General features: G+C 36.6%; 1 protein-coding gene across 1 annotated transcript in view; it reads left to right on the top strand.

Annotated features, from left to right (window-relative positions):
* LOC150082549 (sodium-dependent neutral amino acid transporter B(0)AT3-like) overlaps positions 1–18,850 on the top strand; it is a 61,556-nt gene extending 42,706 nt beyond the window's left edge. The window contains exons 4-11 of the mRNA XM_090378687.1: positions 4,367–4,528; positions 4,659–4,769; positions 6,175–6,376; positions 6,480–6,664; positions 8,035–8,236; positions 13,481–13,640; positions 16,300–16,462; positions 18,404–18,850. Coding sequence (XP_090234813.1) covers positions 4,367–4,528; positions 4,659–4,769; positions 6,175–6,376; positions 6,480–6,664; positions 8,035–8,236; positions 13,481–13,640; positions 16,300–16,462; positions 18,404–18,664 — 1,446 coding nt within the window. The 3' untranslated portion in view covers positions 18,665–18,850. The remainder of the gene's footprint in view (positions 1–4,366; positions 4,529–4,658; positions 4,770–6,174; positions 6,377–6,479; positions 6,665–8,034; positions 8,237–13,480; positions 13,641–16,299; positions 16,463–18,403) is intronic.
* The last annotated feature ends 469 nt before the right edge of the window (positions 18,851–19,319 follow it).

The following is a 19,319-nucleotide window of genomic DNA, read 5'->3' on the forward strand; positions in this document are numbered from 1 at the left end:
TCAACAACAATGTTTTTAACGTTAGTGAGTTTACACTTTAAAGTTTATAGTGCACTTATGTAGATTAAGAAATCCCAATCTAAAAATTCTTTGAGAGACATTTCACCTTTTCCTCATTGCAAGTCGATACTTTTTAATGTTTCTTTTATCTTACCGAGGTAATTTAAAATGTGATGCAAAATATTCGGTAATTTCATGATCTTAGTAGATTAAAATTATCAAATGAAATATTTAACTGATTTTTTTAAGAATAAATAACGAATTTTAATAGTATTAACAAGAATATTTTAATGGGTGTTATCTTTAGAGTTTATTCTTTAAAGCTGACATCAAACTTACGTTGATGAAGAAATTCTAATCTAAAAATTCTTCGAGAGACATTTCACCATTTTCTCATTGCAAATCTTTTTCAACGTTTCTTTTATGTAACCTAGGTGATTTAAAATGTGATGCAAAATATTCCGTAATTTATTGACCTTAGCTGATTAAAATTATCAAATTAAATATTTAACTGTTGATTTTTTTAATAGTATCAACAAGAATGTTTTTATCGTATCTTTAGTGAGTTTATTCTTTAAAGCTGACAGCGCACTTATGTAAATGAAGAAATTCCAATCTAAAAATTCTTTCAGAGACATTTCACGTTTTACTGATTGCAAGTCGACGCTTTTTAATGTTTCTTTTATGCAACCACGATCGATACTTTCTGAAAAACTTTGTAATTACGCTAGGAGATGACAGAACATGTCTTGGTATTATGACTACATACTTCGATCTGTGCTGGCGACACAAGCATTTCTAAGAATCAGAATTGTTTTTGTCAAAAGTATCTGACGCTTTTGTAAGATCTGACGAGATTGTTTCTGACAGCAGGGCCGGCTGCCTCTTACAGTTGAAGAGTTAAGGTACAGCTAGCACATTTTGTGTCTGTCACAAAAGGAAGAATAACATTTTTTCTGAACACATAAATATAACCAATGGAAGCTCACCTTATATATAAATCTCTTTGTTGAATAAGAATATATAAACACAAAATAAAAATAGAAATTTTAAAATTTTAAATTAATTAATATGTAATTATCTGACGCATTATATAGCACAGGACTGTACTGTTACTGGAATTCAAATAGGTTATGTTCGATTTTTTTAAATAAAGCTGATTTATGGCATGGAAATGAGAAGTTATTTAATTTTCTGAGCTCAGCCTGTTAGTGCGTACTCGAATGCTGTTACAGCGCAGCATTTGTTGCGCTCCTTTTTTTTTTTTATTTTTTGTAAAAATGCAAGAAAAACTCTAAAAATTACAAGGATGGAATTCTTCCTGTTGCTCAGATTACTCGCATTTGAAGGGACATAAATGCAAATTGAGGAAGGACGATAGCAGAATAGATGATTATAGATTTTTAAATATTTACAAATCGACAGGATAAACATAAAAGAAATGAGATGCAATAGAATGGAGATAGATTGAATAAATGAAATAAAAGGATCAAAATTGTTAATATTTAAAATAGAAAACAGCTATTTTTTTTCCTTAGTCAGTTCGATTTTTTCCTTAGTCAGTTCGATTCGATTTACTTGAGAAAAATAATTGTTTCTGTAATTAGCATTAGCATTAGCATTGGTAGAGGCATTTGATGCAAGAAAGCAAGCTTATGCAGCATCAGCCAAAAAAAAAAAAAAAAAAAAAAAACCACTTCTACTTCACCCCTCTGTTCGTTCAAAATACCTGTCCAGCTGAGCCTTAAACTTATTTAGGCTATCAACCTCCACCACAAGGGATGGAAGTCTGTTCCACCAACCAACCACTCGCTGGCTAAAGGCAAATTTCCGCACGTCTATCCTACATCTGTCTTTCCTCAATTTGAATTTATGCCCTCTCAGGTGATTATTCTGAGCTAGAGGAAGAATCCCATCAGCATTGAGCATGCTTAAACCATTCAAGGCTTTATACACCTCTATCAGATCACCTCGCTGGTGCCTAGTCTCCAGACACTGTAATTTGCAAAACTTAAGCCTTTCTTCGTAAGAGCACCCCTTTGTTCCATTCACTAATCTTGTTGCCCTTCTCTGTACTCGTTCCAGCAGCTCTACATCCTTCTTGAAATGAGGCCTCCAGACCTGTATACAGTACTCTAGGTGTGGCCTGACCATCGCCTTATACAATGGAATAATCACCTCCTTATCCCTGCTGGAAAAATTCCTGTATATCATTGACAATACTCCATGAGCTACTCTTGCAGCCCGTCTGCACTGCTCAGAGAACTTCATATCTGCCTGCACAACCACCCCCAAGTCCCTTTCATTCTCTACCACTGTCAGTGTTGTACCACAGAGTTGATACGTTGCTCTGGGGTTGCTGTTTCCCATGTGTAGTACTTTACATTTGTCAATGTTAAACTTCATTTGCCACCTCTCAGCCCATCTGCTCAACCTTTCCAGATCCTGTTGCAGCAGCATAGTGTCAGTAGTGTCCTTGACAACCCTGCCAACCTTTGTATCGTCTGCAAACTTGGACATCAAGCCCGATATACCATCATCAATATCATTTATAAATACAGAAAACAATAATGGACCCAACACTGAGCCCTGAGGGACTCCACTAATAACATCAGTCCACGATGAGCAGTGTCCATTGATTACAAGAAAAACAATAATGGACCCAACACTGAGCCCTGAGGGACTCCACTAATAACATCAGTCCACGATGAGCAGTGTCCATTGAAATAATTAAAAGCTGGAGTATAGAAATAGATATATTGCAACAGGAAGCTATTCATATATTTTCCTTTAATTATTCTATATACACTGAATGGCTTTCTTACCTGGATCTTTGTAAGAAACAGCTTTACATTTATCGATATTTATTCATAGATTATTAAGTTTAGTCCAACAATAAAAGGATTCAAGAAAGGTCTGAAGTTTAATGCATCATATGCCTCAACTAATGCTAATTCTAATTTGATTTAAAAAATAGAACATACTAATATTGAAATTGAAAATATAAATATTCTGAATATCAAAAATTGTAGAGAACCTATAACACGAGAATGGCCATGAATATCTAATATGATTACGTGTTCGTAAATATCCAATCAAACAATGCTACGAGTAACGTTGCTTGATTGGATATTCACAAGCACGTGATATTTCTGCCATTAATAATTTTCCGATGTTTGATGGAATAAAGCTATGCGAACTATTTTCACTTCTAAATATGATTAATTATTTAATTAATTATTCATTTGCTTAAATAATTTATATGAATACGAATACGAATATAATATTATGGATTAATTAAATAATTAATTCATAATTTTATTTTATTGAATACAGAATTGTATCTTAATTTTCGACGTTCTTTATGTGGAAGCCATTTTGTATTTGGGTTTGAAGGGGTGGAAGAAATGATAATTTATGTACACTGTACAATACAATACATTTTAATGCATTTCGATGTAATTTAATATCTCTGGATATAAGATACAATTTTATGGAGCATTTATTATTACTTTTTTTTGAACAAAACATTATTAGACTCTACTCCACCTGATAGATATTGATTTTAGCTAGACATTAAATTACTTCTTTCTTCTGTTTATTTTAGGAAAGAATGGTTACTCTGTCAAGGAGTACAGTGACTTCTCCTACATCTCCTACGGGGCCTTGGTAACCAATTCTTTGAATCTGAAAAGGCAGTGAAAATATTGTTCCCCATTTTAGATTATAAATATTGGCATTAGCATACACTCCCAATGGCAGTTCCTTCGCTGCTCATATACAGTCCCCCCCCCCCAAAACCGACATCATGACGGCCGTAGTGCCGTTGTAATGGCTGTCTCACGGCAGCGCTAAGTTACACGAACGCTGGCTTTCCAACAGCGCCGCTCTATTACCTACATCAAGCACCGCAGAGTGAACCCTCTGGAGACTACAAGCAGAGCATTGAGGCGATGTCGACAGGATGACTTATCATCTACCTTTTCGTGACGTTCACTTAAGGGGGAGGGAGTTCCTACATGTCGTTTGTTTACTCTCTTTTTTCATTCTCTTTTTATAGGGCCGGAGATGGCGCTGTAGAGACATTACATTTATCATTTTAAAAGAAAATACCATCCGGGATATTCTTCTCGTGGTGTACCAACAATAATTTATGGACATAGATCAGTGCATAGAGCATCCCAATGCGTTGACAGATATATGGAAATTAATGAATGTGGAAAATACAATTACACTTTCCAGTATTCGAAATACAGTATACGAAGATATATCAATACTAACCTAGTACATTTTTTTTAATTTTGTACCCATTGTTTCTGTTATTTTGTTAAAGGATATACATAAAACTGAATAAATATTTTTTCAGAAAAGTAGTCCTACTCAGTATTTCTGGTATCGCCAGACTTTGAATATTAGCAGTGATGTGGACACTCCTGAGAGATTTAACTGGAAAATAGCCATCTGTCTTCTTGCAGCTTGGATCCTATGTTATCTGTGTATGATCAAAGGAATTGCCTCTTCTGGGAAGGTCAGACTACTCCTAGATTTCTATTTAAAACATTTATAAACAATATATTAAAATTATACATTTATTTAAATTGTATAATTATATTAAAATTATTTAAGATTTATCTAAGACTACCTTTTCTTTTGTTTAGGTAGTGTACGTAACTGCTACGTTCCCTTATTTAGTACTGGTTATATTTTTCTTTCGTGGGATGACCCTTACCGGAATGAAAGATGGATTAATTCATCTCTTCACGCCTGATGTAAGAATATCGAATTTTATTTAATTGCAATTGAAATGCGTGTATACACTGGCAGTGCAAAATAATAAGACATTTGATTAATTTTTGGAAATTGGGGGGGGGGGGTACTCGAGCTAAGAAAAAACGTTTGTAAATTCTAGGAGTGGAAAAGGGGGTTTAGAACGAAATTTATGCCAAAAAAAATAAGAAATATTTTATCTTAGATTAGTTGAATTAATAATGAGTTTCTTCAATTTCCATTTCTGGTTGGCAGATTAAATTTCAAATGCTCTTCGAGTACATTGAGTGGGACTTCTGACTTCATTCTTAATTATGCAAGAACTGAAATACTTTTTTTAGTTTATTTTTTCCAGTTGCGCAGTTCGATGAACTCGTTTAATATTAATCTATTTTCAAATGTTTTTTTATGTTTTTTTAATCTGCTCAGAAGGATGTAATTCTTCGCAGAGGAATCTGAAGTATTTTAATCACAATTTATTCTCTACTGGAATTTTCCTTTCTATTTTTAATTAACGATACTATAAATAATACATTTTTTTCTTTTAAAGATTGCTCTTTTTACATCGTATGTACACTGCCTTACCATTAATATACGAACACTTTTTTTTTTTTTTTTTTTTTTTTTTGATTTGGTAGTTGTTGGCGCATCGGCTTCTGTGGCCATATTGCACCTCCCAAGGTTTTTGCAGTACTTTGATCCAAGCCCGAGGCGGGAATCGAACCCGCGACCTTTGGGTTGCCGGGCAGGTACTTTACCCACTCGGCCAGCCCGGTCGGCTACGAACACTTGCATATCAACAAATAATCTTTATTTAGAGGAAAACTAATAAAGTGTACTGAAATTCTATTTCTGGTGGGGGAGAGCATTTTTTAGTCAAGAACGGTGGTGGTTCCATCATAATCTGCAGTTACCTCTGTTTTTCTGGAGTGAGTGGCATCGTTCAGAATTGAAGGAATTTTAAGAAAAGAAGATTATAAAATATTCTCGAAGAAGCAATATCCTCTGAACTTCGACATTGTGGAAGAAATTTTATATTACAAGACAATGACTTGAAGCTGTGAAAGGACTTTCTAGGAACTAAACAACAACAGTAGAGGGTATTGCAAAATATGGTGTGGCCACCCCAATCTCCTGACTTAAATCCGATAGAGCATTTATGGGATCATCTAGACCTTCAGGTCCATGAAGATTCAGCTCATCTTTACAAAATTTATGGGAAAAATTGCAAATTCCTTGGAATAATCACAAATAGTTTCAGATATCCAACAATTCCAGAATCGTAAAAAAGTAATCGTTTCGTTGTGAAATTATTGATAAATTATTATTATTAAATATAATAAAATAATCATTAACTTTAGTGACAACACATTGAGTGTCTCATTATTATATCATTCCATTTCGTAGTGGGGGAAACTGGCAGATCCTGTGGTTTGGTTGGAGGCAGGAACACAGATCTTCTTCTCCTTGGGCCTAGCTTTTGGAGGTCTAATAGCATTTTCTTCTTATAATCCTGTACATAATAACTGCTTCCGAGACGCCCTGCTAGTGTCCATTTGCAACTGTGCCACTTCGATGTTTGCAGGCATCGTTGTCTTCTCCATACTGGGTAAGAGGTTACATTTTGTGTTATGTTGCGCTCTTTCTTTTTGGTCATACTTTACTCTTTTTTTTTTTTCAATGCACTTCTACATGGAAAACAATTTCTGTAGGTTTTAAGGCTCACATGACGCACGAGAGATGTCTGACAGATAGGAACATTCTGCTCCAACCGTACTACAACAATCAGAGTATTCCACATACCATACCTCCAGAAATTATTGAAAAGGTTGTGAACTCAACTCCAAATCTTCCATTTGACTTCCCAGAGTGCGATCTCAAAAAAGAATTAGAAAAGGTGAGAACAGTACATTGTGGGAACATACACTGAGTGATCACTGAGTGACCACCTACCGAATACCGTGTTGGTCCACCGTTCGCACGGATAACAACGACTATTCGAGTAGGCACTGACTCTAGTTGATGTCCAAAGACGTCTGTATGGATCTGCAGCTATGCTGCATGCAAGGATCTGCAGCTATGCGGTGTGGATCTGCAGCTATGCTGGATACAAGGCTTTCCAAAGTGTCAGAAAAGCTGACGGTTGCGTATCCATACGCCTCACTTACCATTCCAAAACATCCCGTAGGTGTTCAATTGCGTTGAGGTCAGTCATGTTTGGAGGCCAATCAAGATGGGTGATATCTTCACTGTGTTCTTCGAACCAGTTGTGCACAGTGCGGGCTCGATGACACGGCGCATTATCGTTTTGGAAGATCCCGTTTCTGTCCGAGAAAAATTGCAACGTGGCAGGGTGCACATAGACCCCTAAGAGCTGCCGGTAGACTTCGCCAGTGACAGGTTGCTTCATACGCAGCAGAGGTCCTAGTTCTCGCCAGCAAACATGCCCCATTAAGCAACCACCGCTACCTGCCTGGATAGTGGGCACCAGTCCACGGACTCGTGTTGCTACACCACACACGAAGGCCTTTTGGGTCGTCTGTCGTGGAACCCCATACGTCTGAGTGTGCAACGCATCGTCATTTGGGACATTGTTCTTGGCATTCCTGATATTGTATTGAGATATCAACTGTCGCACAGTGGCCTACCCGTACAACACGCTGCACCTTCGCTCATCAGGAACATCCACCTTGCGTAATCCTTTACAGTTCTGTCAATAGGAGGTGGTTAAACCCGTTCGACACCATTCTTTGTACACGCAACCACAGTGGCCATGAGCAACAGACAAGACGTGCCGTTTCTGATATGGAAGCACCAGAACTCCCACAATCATGCCTTTTTGAAAGTCCATGATATCTTTACTGTGCTCCATAACTGCTACTTTATCACTTTATCTTGAACAACCAGATGCAAATTACCACTGCTCTGGCGTAGGAAGCTCTTCGACTTTTTATACTGCGAGCTATGCATCATATTCCATTTCAGATGGAGTGGTCATAATTCAGTGATCACTGAGTGTATAATCATTTCTCAATTCATAAGTTATGAGCGAACTTAAACTATAACTTGTTGTTATTTCAAATATGATATAGACAGTTTAATAGTTTTAATAATTATTGTAATAAAAATTTTAAAATGCTGGAAGAGCAGGACCTGCTCTTTTAAAGAAGAAAAGGTTATGCAAAGAATAAAATAATCTCAGCGTTGTAAATCACAATGAATAAATATCGAAACTTTTAACTTCTTTGTCCACATTTTTTTTTCCAGACTGCATCAGGAACCGGGCTGGCATTCATAGCCTTTACAGAAGCCATCAATCAGTTTCCAGGAGCACCATTCTGGTCGGTTCTTTTCTTTTTAATGCTGTTCACTTTAGGTATTGATTCCCAATTTGGGACGTTAGAGGGTGTTATTACCTCAATTGTAGATATGAAATTATTCCCAAACCTTCGCAAGGAACTTTTAACAGGTGAGGATAATTTAATATATGAAATTAAATAAATATACATAATGATATATTAATTAATAATATTATTAATTTCATATTATATTATATTAATTGATTAATTATATTTTAATATTATTATTTTATACGAATTAATGATTTTATTGATCATTGTTCTCATGAAGATGACCTGCAAGTCTTCGTCAGATCTAAAGATCAACGAGTTAAGCAAACAAATCAACAAGCCAATAACATAATAAATGAACTGGAGTATTACCTCGACTGTATTGGACAGTGCTTCTCAACTTTTTTTTTAATTATCTCCCCCTAAAGAGCTCTTTAGACAAAAAGAATCGTCTGGAACACCAATTATTCAATGGGATCCCTGAGCCTGATGCTTCTTACCTAAAAGTTCAGTGTTCGGTATGACGTTAGTAAGTGTAATTCTAATGTCTCTTCTTGAACACATATCAATTCTGCTTCTTTCCTTTGTTAATATTTTACTTACTGAACTAAAACCACTTTCAACCATATAAGACATTGGAAAACAATGCAGTACTTCAGCCATTTCAGACCACATTGGTGGATAAAGAAATTTAGTTGTTTTTGATCCCCACAACTCAACCATTCCACCTTTTTCGGATTTATATTTGCATTCTTCGTTACATTTTAATTCAACGAGTTCTTCAATTTCTTCACTAGCAGATCGGCATCGCATTCAATTGGATCTAACATCCATGGCTTCACTTCAAAAGAAAATAAATCTGAAAATTTATTTTTCATTTCACCTTTTAAAGAACACAGATGATCTGAATAATTCTTAAGATCATTCTCGGTGAGAGATTCATTGATTTCAGCTAACTCTTGCATACCATGAAATTGTTTTCAAATATTTCCAGTTTTTCAATGAAAGCTTTTAATACGCGTTTGCAGTCAATCATAGTAATTAATTTCCCTTGAAGTTGAAGTGTATCACATTAAGTTTTAAAAAATCCAAGCCATATAGTATAAGTTGTTTTTGTGTCCCCTTCGCTTTCTAAAAAACTAATTATCGTATCAAAAAGGTTTACAAATCTTGTTAGACAGTTTTCTTCAGAAAGCCATCTGACTTCTGTATGTAAAAGAAGCCTCAGATACTGTTCTTCATTATCAACCAAAATTTTCTGAAAAGGCCATAATATTTACTTTATTTTATTGATGGTTTTAATAACTATACTGAGAGATTGAAAAAGAACTGGACCAATATTTTTTGCAACCAGATGATGTCGGCGCAGAAAGCAGTGTATTTTTTCTGATGAGTTTTGAGAGGGTAGAAATGTTCATTTTGATTAGTATCAGTTGCCAGGGTACCCAATCTAGATTTGATTGAAGGGTACTTCTAGAGGTGGTAAACGTGTTTCCTACGTAGCGGTTAAGCCACCTCAGGATCCAGTATTCCACAGTCAGACACCTCCTGAGATTTTCAATTGGCGGGGATGACCATACAGGAGAGGCATAAAGGGCGATGGGAGAGACACATCTCACCACATAGCGTGTTACAAGATTAGAACTTCGTATCCCTGTCAGTTTCTATTTAACACGCCACAGAGCCCCAAAGAGTTTTCTTTCTTGCCTCTGCGAGGTGAAGGGCAAAGGTGAGTTTTTCATCCCATATCATACCAAGGGCTTTGTATTTTTTCCCTCTCTGAACAGGATGCCCCTTGAGAAAACACTGATATCATTCTTCAGCCTTTTCATAGTGAATGACATTTGAGCGATCTTTTTCGAGTTCAGGGCAAGTCCAATGTCATTTAGGAACAAGGCAAAGTCTTCAAATTGTCTGGTAGCATCATTTGCAATTAACTGTGGATTGCGATCATCACTGGAAAGAATGAACATCTTTAGGTCGTTTGCATATGATAGGAAATTGTCATGCCACGCCAGATAGGGGTTAATGCCGCCAGCAAAAAGTAAAGCAGAAAGGACTCCACCCTGAAGGAGTCCTCTGATCAAGGTGAATGAAAGGACTGTATTGTCATGCAAAACATGCCTGCTGGTAAGAAGAGATGCAATTGTATGAAGAAGGGGGCTCCTGATCATATGGTAGTGATGCAGAATTTTTAGAAGAGCTTTGATGGAGAGTCTGTCAAATGCAGAAGAAATATCCATAAAAATTACATCTAGTTGATCTCCACTATTCAGAGAGCACTGTATTCAACCAAAGGTCTCAAGGAGGTTAGTTGTGGTTGATCTCCCCTTAAGTGTTGAATGAAGGTATGCTGGACGATGCCTAAAGCAGTGGGAACTTCAGGAGTGCTTTTTAAAAAAACATTTAGGGTGTGGCAACTAATTGGGATGGGCCTGAAATCCTTTGCAGTCTTGGGATGTGCCTTTTTAGGAACAGGTGTTGTAAAGTACAGCTTCAACATCTGCGGGACGTTGGCGGTTTGCAAGATGTTGTTATATGCTTGAAGGAGAAGATCGATTATGTAAGGGCTACAGATCTTGATAATAAAGAGGGGAAGCCATCGGGCCCTACCGTAGCCTTGTTTGGAAGACTGTTGATGGCCTGAGTGAGGTCAGCCCTTTTGAGGGTAATGGAGGACAGTTGTACCTGGGACATAGCAAGCATTTACATCTGCACTATCTTTTCCCAGATCTTTGAAGGTGTTCAGAGCCCATTCAGATAGAGTATGTTTACTTATTATTGTTGAATCGTTGCTCAATGACAATGCTTTTAAAATACTGGAAGGATTTTGATGCATCACTGTTGAAATTATAGGCTCTAATGCGGGTCGTACCACAGTCTCAGCAACTGTATGAGCACTACCAGTTTTTGCAATGATTTCTGCAATTTTATAAGACTCAATCATCCCATCGTCATTTGTTTGTGTGTTCTTAAATAAGGAATTAACAGTGTTACGTTGCTCAAAATTCTATTTAAAATTTCAAAATATTCGATGTGTTTACCAACTTTATCAGGATGTTTCCTTTTTAAATGATCTAAAAGTCTTGACGGTTTCATAGCCTCATTTGAAAAAGAACTATTACACATAAGACACATGGGCTGTCTTGAGTCAAATGGACTTTCAATAAAACCATAAGCTAGATATTCGTCCAGATACTGTCGACGCTTTTTATTTTCAGCACTTGACATGATTGATGATTGGTTGATTAACTACAAAGAATTAAATAATAAAATATAAACTATTTTTATTTAACTCTCATAGCCCATGTCACTCACAAAAGCACTGTGGATCAAGAATAAATAACTTCAACATGGAAACAATAAATCAATATTAATTGTCGCTTAGAAACAATAGACTGAAACATTTCCTCATCCCATCCATGCTTCATATATTGACCAATGAAACAAAAGAATAAATAAGTAAACCACGCTCACCATGCCGCCGCCAAGGCGCACATTACAAAAACATATGCGGCGCTCTGGGCTGCCAAACAGGAGTTAATTGGCATTAGAAACCCAGACCTTGTTAACAAGTATATACCGAAACGTATACTTCCCATCCCACTGTATGATTCACAGGTTTGGTCCTCTGCCCCCCCCCCCCCGTTCAACCTGAAAGCTTTCCTAAGTATTGAATACTGGCTCTTGAGATGGTTGAACAGAATCTCTGCTCACCCATTTACTATCTCTAGAGCCATCCTACTTTCCAATCTCAGTATTCCTCCCTGGAAACAGACAATTAACACAAGAAACATTTTCACATTAGCCCAACTGCTCACAGGAAGATTAAACGCTCTCAGCATTGACGGTTTTTTTTACTCTCATCGAGAAGCCTCCAGGAATGCTAAATCAAGACATCCTCTTCAAAGCAACTTAAAAAACCTGGACAGCCTAAGTCGTTTTTTTCCAGCAAACAGGATAGAACTCTTCAATCAACTGAGAATTGAAAAGACAAGACCAACAGGTTGCAGGTCTTCGCCGACTCCTATCATCTCGTGCAACTTTAGTGCACAGCCACTCGTCTCAAAACTGCATTTACTTTTGACACCCCTTTTAACTATATCTTCTCATTTTCCTAAATGTCTATCTAACATGCCAAAATATGAAATTCATAATTTCACATGTATGCAAAATTTTGTATGGCAAAATTCAACCTTTCAGGGTGGACTATGTAACCTTTTGCTCATGGGATCCGCTTCACACCTTAGTATCTAACCCAAATCCCTGGACATGACTCCAGTTGACAATGTCTGGGATAGTATTAGTATTAGTGTCAATAGAGACATGATGCAAGAAAGCAAGCTTATACATCATCAGCCAAAAAAAAAAAAATCACATCCATTCCCTCCAATGGTTTATCTAATTCTTCCTTGAATTTATCAAACTATCTACTTCCACAACAACGGATGGAAGCTTGTTCCAAGCAAACGTTGAAAAGAGCGATTTGCCTCTGCAGTTCTTGACCGATCATAATACAGCAGTTGAGAAATATCGACGGAAGAATGGTAAAATCTTGAGCTAACCTCCTTCAGCCACTTAATGGAGTCCATTCCACATCGTATACCGGCTGAAATTCGGGCAAAATGTGGCCCTACTTGATACTGAATAAAGTATAAAGTATATCTTAAGAAATTTAGGTTTTCATAAATCTTGTTTCATATACTGGAGCTAATCTGCCATAGTGGGTAGCACAGTTGGTATAATCACAGTCCTCTAAACAGCGGGTGAAAAAAGACCAGAGTTCGAATTCCATCAATGACGCGAGGAATATTTATGGACCTTTTTCACAACGTGCTGAGTTAGTCAGTTTTCAAACTTTTTCTCTCCCCTGGTTGGTTGTTGTAGGGTTTTAGGCCCATCACCAACTCAGACCACTGAGCCCTATATCTCCTTTTTGTTTTAGTACAGCTACCATAAATGTAGCAAAGGAGCAGAAAATGACGCCTCCTAGCGATCGGCCGCACACTTGTATACTAATACCATCTTGCCTTGTTCAAACTGCAATAAGAAAATAGTTTATTGTGATAGGAGAGAGAGTGTGAACGTATCTACTTTTTATAGCCTCCACAGACTAGTTAAACGCGAATGCCCAACCAGTTACTGAATGCATATATCTCAAGTCCCTACATGGGCAAACATGAAAAGGCACTCGATATACAGCCACCGTTCCCGCCTCATCTGAGAGATGAGGCGGGAATGGTGGCTTTACCTTGCAACAGTAATTAAAAATAACATCACGCCGGTTGGTTGATACCAACCTACATGATATCACTTTGAAATACTGGAGTCATTAATTTATTTTTTATCATTTGTATTTCTAGGAGCCATCTGCCTCCTGTGCTTTTTTCTGTCCCTTATCTTCTCCCACGGGGCTGGTAATTATGTATTTACCCTCTTCGATAACTACAGTGGAAACTTCCCCTTGTTGGTTGTGGCTCTGTTTGAATGTATAGCAATATCGTACATCTATGGCCTAAAAAGGTAAGGCATTCAAAAAAGATTTTCTTGTGTAGTTTTGATCTGATTGGTCTTTATGAAGGAATTGATGGAGTCTAAATCCAGAAGAGTGGTCTTTTCACAGAACATTTCATTATATAGTTGTCTTGGTGTAGCTAAGATTTTCCACCTTTTTAAACACCTTTTCCACCTTTTTACCCTCTAGGTTAAAAAACCTTATTTTTAATAGGAGAAAAAGATTCTTATTTTTCTGACCTACTACTCCACAAAAATAGTCATCTTGGAGAAGGGTTCGTTAGCAACAGTTAAATTTATCATAGCAAGCAGGGGTTCTACCATCAAGTATGAAAAGGTGGATGTTCGTGGTAAGCGAAGTGTGCAGCGCGTTGAACGGGCTCAATGGCAGGTCACTGTGCGACAGTTGACATCGCCATACAATATGGAATGCAAGAACCATATCCCAAGTGAGATGCGCTGCAAACTTAGATATATGGGGTTCCACAGCAGACCATCCAAGAGAGACCCACTCCTCACCGCTCATCATCATGAATGGAGAATTCTGTGACGTCAACAACACGCTGGTTGGACACTGAAGGAGTGGAGACAAGTGTGCTAGTTGGATGAGTCCAAATACTTGGTGCAAAACGATGTACGCCTTCGTGCATGGTGCCAAATACTCAGGCAGGTGGCGGTGGTTGCTTAATACGGGGCTTTCTGACAAAAACTAGGATTCCTGGTGCGATGTTTTGCAACAGCATCTATTCTGCGTTTGGACCAACGTTTCATTGGTGAGATTTTTTTTTTTTTTTTTTTTGCGTTCTGCCTCCCAACCTCAATCACATGGAGACGCGCCAGAAATCTGTTATCCAGGAAAGGCCTTTTCAGAAAATTCTGGAGAAGTCCAAAAGGATCATTGAATAGAAGAGGAAATAACGAAGAGTGGGATAAAATGGATGGGGAAAAGTAGAGAGAAAGGTACGGGGAAGAAAGAAGGAGTGATCCCCAAGAAAACTGGTGAGCCCACAGCTCACAGAAGACCATGTACATCCTGGCATGTTTCATTTTTTTTCCCGGACAGAAACGGAATCTTTCAAAACGATAATGCGCCGTGTCATCGAGCCCACACTGTGCACAAGTGGTGCGAAGAATACAGCGAAGATATCACCCATCTTGATTGGGCTCCAAATTCGCCTGCCCTCAACCCAATTGTACACCTGTGGGATGTTTTGCAACTGCATCTATTCTGACATTGAAAAGACATGCAGATTCTTACAGGCGTCTCCAGACATCTAGTGGAGTCAATACCTAAGCGAACAGCCACTGTTTTCCGTGCGAACGTCTGCCCAACAAGTATTTGGTAGGTGATAATAATTCAGTGATCACTCAGTGTACATATCTGGTGACCAGATACGTACAGTTGTTTTATGTGAGCAATTCAGTGCAAGAGTGGCCAAGACGAAAGACGAGTGACTTTGAACATGACATGGAAGTCTGCTCAGACTCTCCGGTATGAGAATCTCGGAAATTGAAACCCTGCTGGGGTATGACTCACGTATGACTGTGTCTCTGGTGTATCGAGATCGGTGTAATAACCAATGATATCTAGCTATACCATGACAACTCCAGGCTATTCTCAGGGCATCAAGGTAGATCTTCTCGCTTTTAGATTAAGTTATGTACCCAGTAGCCATTTTATTAGGCGTACCTAATAAAATGACTACTGAGTATATCAAAAGATATACTCAGTAGTCATTTTATTGAATAATTTTATTGATTAATTATCTGAAATTAATTTCGCTCTACTATGCTTTGTAGTGAAAATACTTATTCTCAATACGAAACTCAATCGCTTTGTTTAAATTTCTTTTTATACTCTGAATACAGTCACAAGATGGCTATGAGTTTAAATATTCAAACCGGAAGTATAATAGCAACCGGAAGTATATTTTTGATATATACTAGGCAGTCAGTTTAGAGCACAGATTTCAACATTCATTATTATTATAAAGCCAGTTTTGAAAAGGAGTATTGAAAATGTAATTAAAAGCGCTGATTTTTTCTGTAATGATGTATATTTTAAAAAAAAAAAATAATATAATAATAAAAAACTCAAAATGACAGCAAAGTGACTCGAATTTCTTCATAAATATCATATTCTGTTTACAATAATTTCTGAGACGTCGCACAATAGTTCCTTGTAGTGTTTTAGAAAAATTGTAGGGAAAAAAAGTGACTATAAATAAAAATAGAAATAATTTATTTAGAAAATAAGCTATAATGATTTATGCCATTATTAAAAAACTCACTATCACGTTAATTTGGCGTACTGCATATTTAGCGAAATAAAATGGTGTTTGTATAATTTTACTTTAGTAGATATATAAATTAAATAAACAGCAATTAATTGAAAAAAAAATATATAGATTTCAGTTTACAAATCTTTTTATAACTATTAATTTTTTAATATTCATTTTTTTTTGTAAACTTTCTATGCAACGAGTTGGCTAAAAAGTAATTATTTTATAATTAGATACACACTACGATTGATAAATACCCACCAGGTGGCGTTTACTATTCTAGCTTTTTATAAAAGGCGATGAATCACGTAATTTCCAATTTTTGTTTAAGATTATTTTGCTCTAATTTTAAATATTAAATAATATTAAATTTATTTTTTTAACAGGTTTAGTGATGATATTGAACTTATGACCGGTCGTAGACCAAGTTATTATTGGTATTTTTGCTGGAAATACCTGGCCCCCATCACCATGATAACCATTCTAACATCCAGTTTTTTTAAAATTGCTACAGAAGGAAGCGGATACGAAGCTTGGGACAAAGAATCGGTAAGATACTAGCGCCCCCATTCGTCTTGGATGTGCATAATTTAGAAATAATAAAAATGAATTAGAAATAAATTAATCTTCAGAAATAGAAATTTTTAACTGTAATTCTTCGACTTTTATTATTATTAAAGAAGTCGAAGGATTACTATTAAATATTTCTATTTCTAAAGATTAAATTATTTCTAAATTTTTATTTCATTATTTAGTTTAATTATTTGTGTCATTATTTATGAAAAAAAATTCTATAAGGAATTTACATAAATGTGGACCAAACAAATAATATTTGTTTGGTCCACATTTATGTAAACAGTTAGGGACCAAACAAATAATATTTGTTTGGTCCCTAACTGTTGTGCTAACCGTCAGGACTAGCAGGACGAGGCATTACCACATTTTACAATCATCATTCGGAACTTTTTAAATAAGGATTTTGTAAACAAATAGGCTGGAAGTGAGACCTCTTCTACTGACCCCCCTCCCCCGAAATCTAACCCTTTTTAACATCTGAAGTCAATTCCTGAATTTCATATCTCAGAAATATAGAACAATTTAAGGAGAAAATCGGATGTGAGTGTACCCAGATCAACATGCACTTGCTAAAAATAGTACAGAGGGTTCACAAATCAAACACTTATTTTTCTTTTGTTGCACGACATTAATCAAGAAAATCTTCACTATTGAATCAAAAATTTAATTGCCAAAACAATAAAGCTTTTTCTCTATAACTCAGGGACGGTGTGGAGTTATGTATAAGGTGGAGGAGAAGTCATAATCTTACGTCATAACTTACGTCGGTGACAGAATTTCTGTGAACAAACAGTTTCTACACAGTTGTGTCGTGTGAACATCTTAAAGAGGGCTTTAACCATTAATTCTTTGTGGATTCCTATTTTAGGGATGAAAAATCAAATTTCTGGACGAAAAATGCACGCAATTCTTGCCCAATATCAACTGACTCCAGTGTGAAATAATGCACATAAAACTTGTTACCGCTGATATTGGATTTGAATCCAGGTGGATTTCATAGTCTTCGAAATGGTCTTTTCATATGGACTTCAACTAGTTTACAGATAATAGTTGGTTGGTTGCAGTAGAGTTTCGGAGCATCAGCAACTTAGGTTATATTGGGCCGTATATATTGTCTAAAAATTGAGCACAGATTATAGTAAGAGTGGTAACTCAAAGAGTGCGGCAAGAGACATCCCGATATTCGCAATTGGTAATTCCATGCAGTACATGCCCTCGTGGGTAATACAGTTGATAGAATCCCAGTCCTGCCCACACTGGGTGGAAGTGACTGAGTTCGAATCCCGTCAACGACGCGAGGAATTCTTAAGGGCCTTTTTCACAACGTGGCTGAATTAGTCGGTCTCAAACGAGGGCAGCATGGTTTTTTCTCCCGAAAACTCGTTTTATTTTGTTTAGCAAATTGACTACACGAATACACGCAATTTACAGGCATATTATATACGGCACAATATAGTTGCTGATATTCCTTAAACCCTACAAGGTCGAAGAGAAGGCCTTGAATGGGTTGAGCACGCTGAATTCTGATGGGGCTCTTCCACTTGCTCAGATTACAAACCTAAGGGGACATAAATTCAAACTGAGGAAAGACAGTTGTAGAATAGATATGCAGAAATTTGCCTTTAGTCAGCGGATGGTTAACTGCTGGAACAAACTTCCACCTGTCGTTGTGGAAGTTGGTGGTGGAACTGGACAAGCTTTTAGAGGGAATGGATGTGTGAAATTGTTTTTGTTTTTTGGCTGATGCTACAATACGCTTGTTTTCTTGCATCACATGCCTCCATATTACTCATTACTATTATTATTACACCAACCACAAAAACCAAAAAAATATTAAAAATAATAATAATCGTGTCAACCACAATAATAATTTCCACAAACAATTAATATTTTCTTTCTTTCTTTTCTATGTAGGCGTCTCCAGTGAGTAAAGAATGGCCACACTGGGCCAATATTCTCATTGGCGTCTTAATCCTTATGTCAGTTATATGGATTCCTTTGGTTGCCCTTCTAAGGTGTTGCAATGTAAGGATATTACCGGAAGAAGAACCAACGTGGTTTCCCACTGAAGAGCTAAAAGATTTTTATAATATAATGCCTCATAAGGTAACAAACATAGAGAGGTGTTTGTTTTGCATCTCAGATGATCCATCGGACCCTGAAGATGATGGTTGAAAATACACACGACATTATGCACTGTATTTGGTTCCTAAGTCGTTTTAGAAATTAATATGTTAGTGAGTTGTCGGCCATGGAAAGATAAATAGTATTAGAACAGAAGAATTACTTGTGCTTCTGGAATTAATGTAATCTTTAAGAAGCATAGCAAAAACAGGGTCTCATATTGTCTTAAAAAATACCCTTACAATTGAGTAAGATGATAAATACCGCATAACATTTATTGTTATTAATAGAATATCATTAAATTTATTTATTATATATTTAATTTATTTATTATTATTTATTTTATTAATATTTCTTGTCTTTATTAATAAAATACCACATACACTGCCCTACCATTAATATTGAGACACCTGCATATCTACAAATAACCTTTATTTACAGGAAAAATAATGCGGCCTGAAACCTTTACCCATTATGACACGGAGCGATGGATCTTCCTCGATGTGCTATGGTAACTTAGGTAACGCACTTTTGTCCAGGAAGTCTAGATAGACCTTAGCATTCATGATTTTGTCCAAAAACAACCAATGGCCACAAGTCAGACCATGAAAAATAGCTCCTGTCCAATACAATTGAATGATTGATTGATTGTTGTAGGGTATTTTCTAAGTTGCCAATCAGCAACTTGGGCCATATTGCACCATAT

Source organism: Mastigoproctus giganteus, chromosome 7 (genome assembly GCF_048544385.1).
Source record: "Mastigoproctus giganteus isolate SK-2022 chromosome 7, ASM4854438v1, whole genome shotgun sequence".
Taxonomy (NCBI): domain Eukaryota; kingdom Metazoa; phylum Arthropoda; class Arachnida; order Uropygi; family Thelyphonidae; genus Mastigoproctus; species Mastigoproctus giganteus.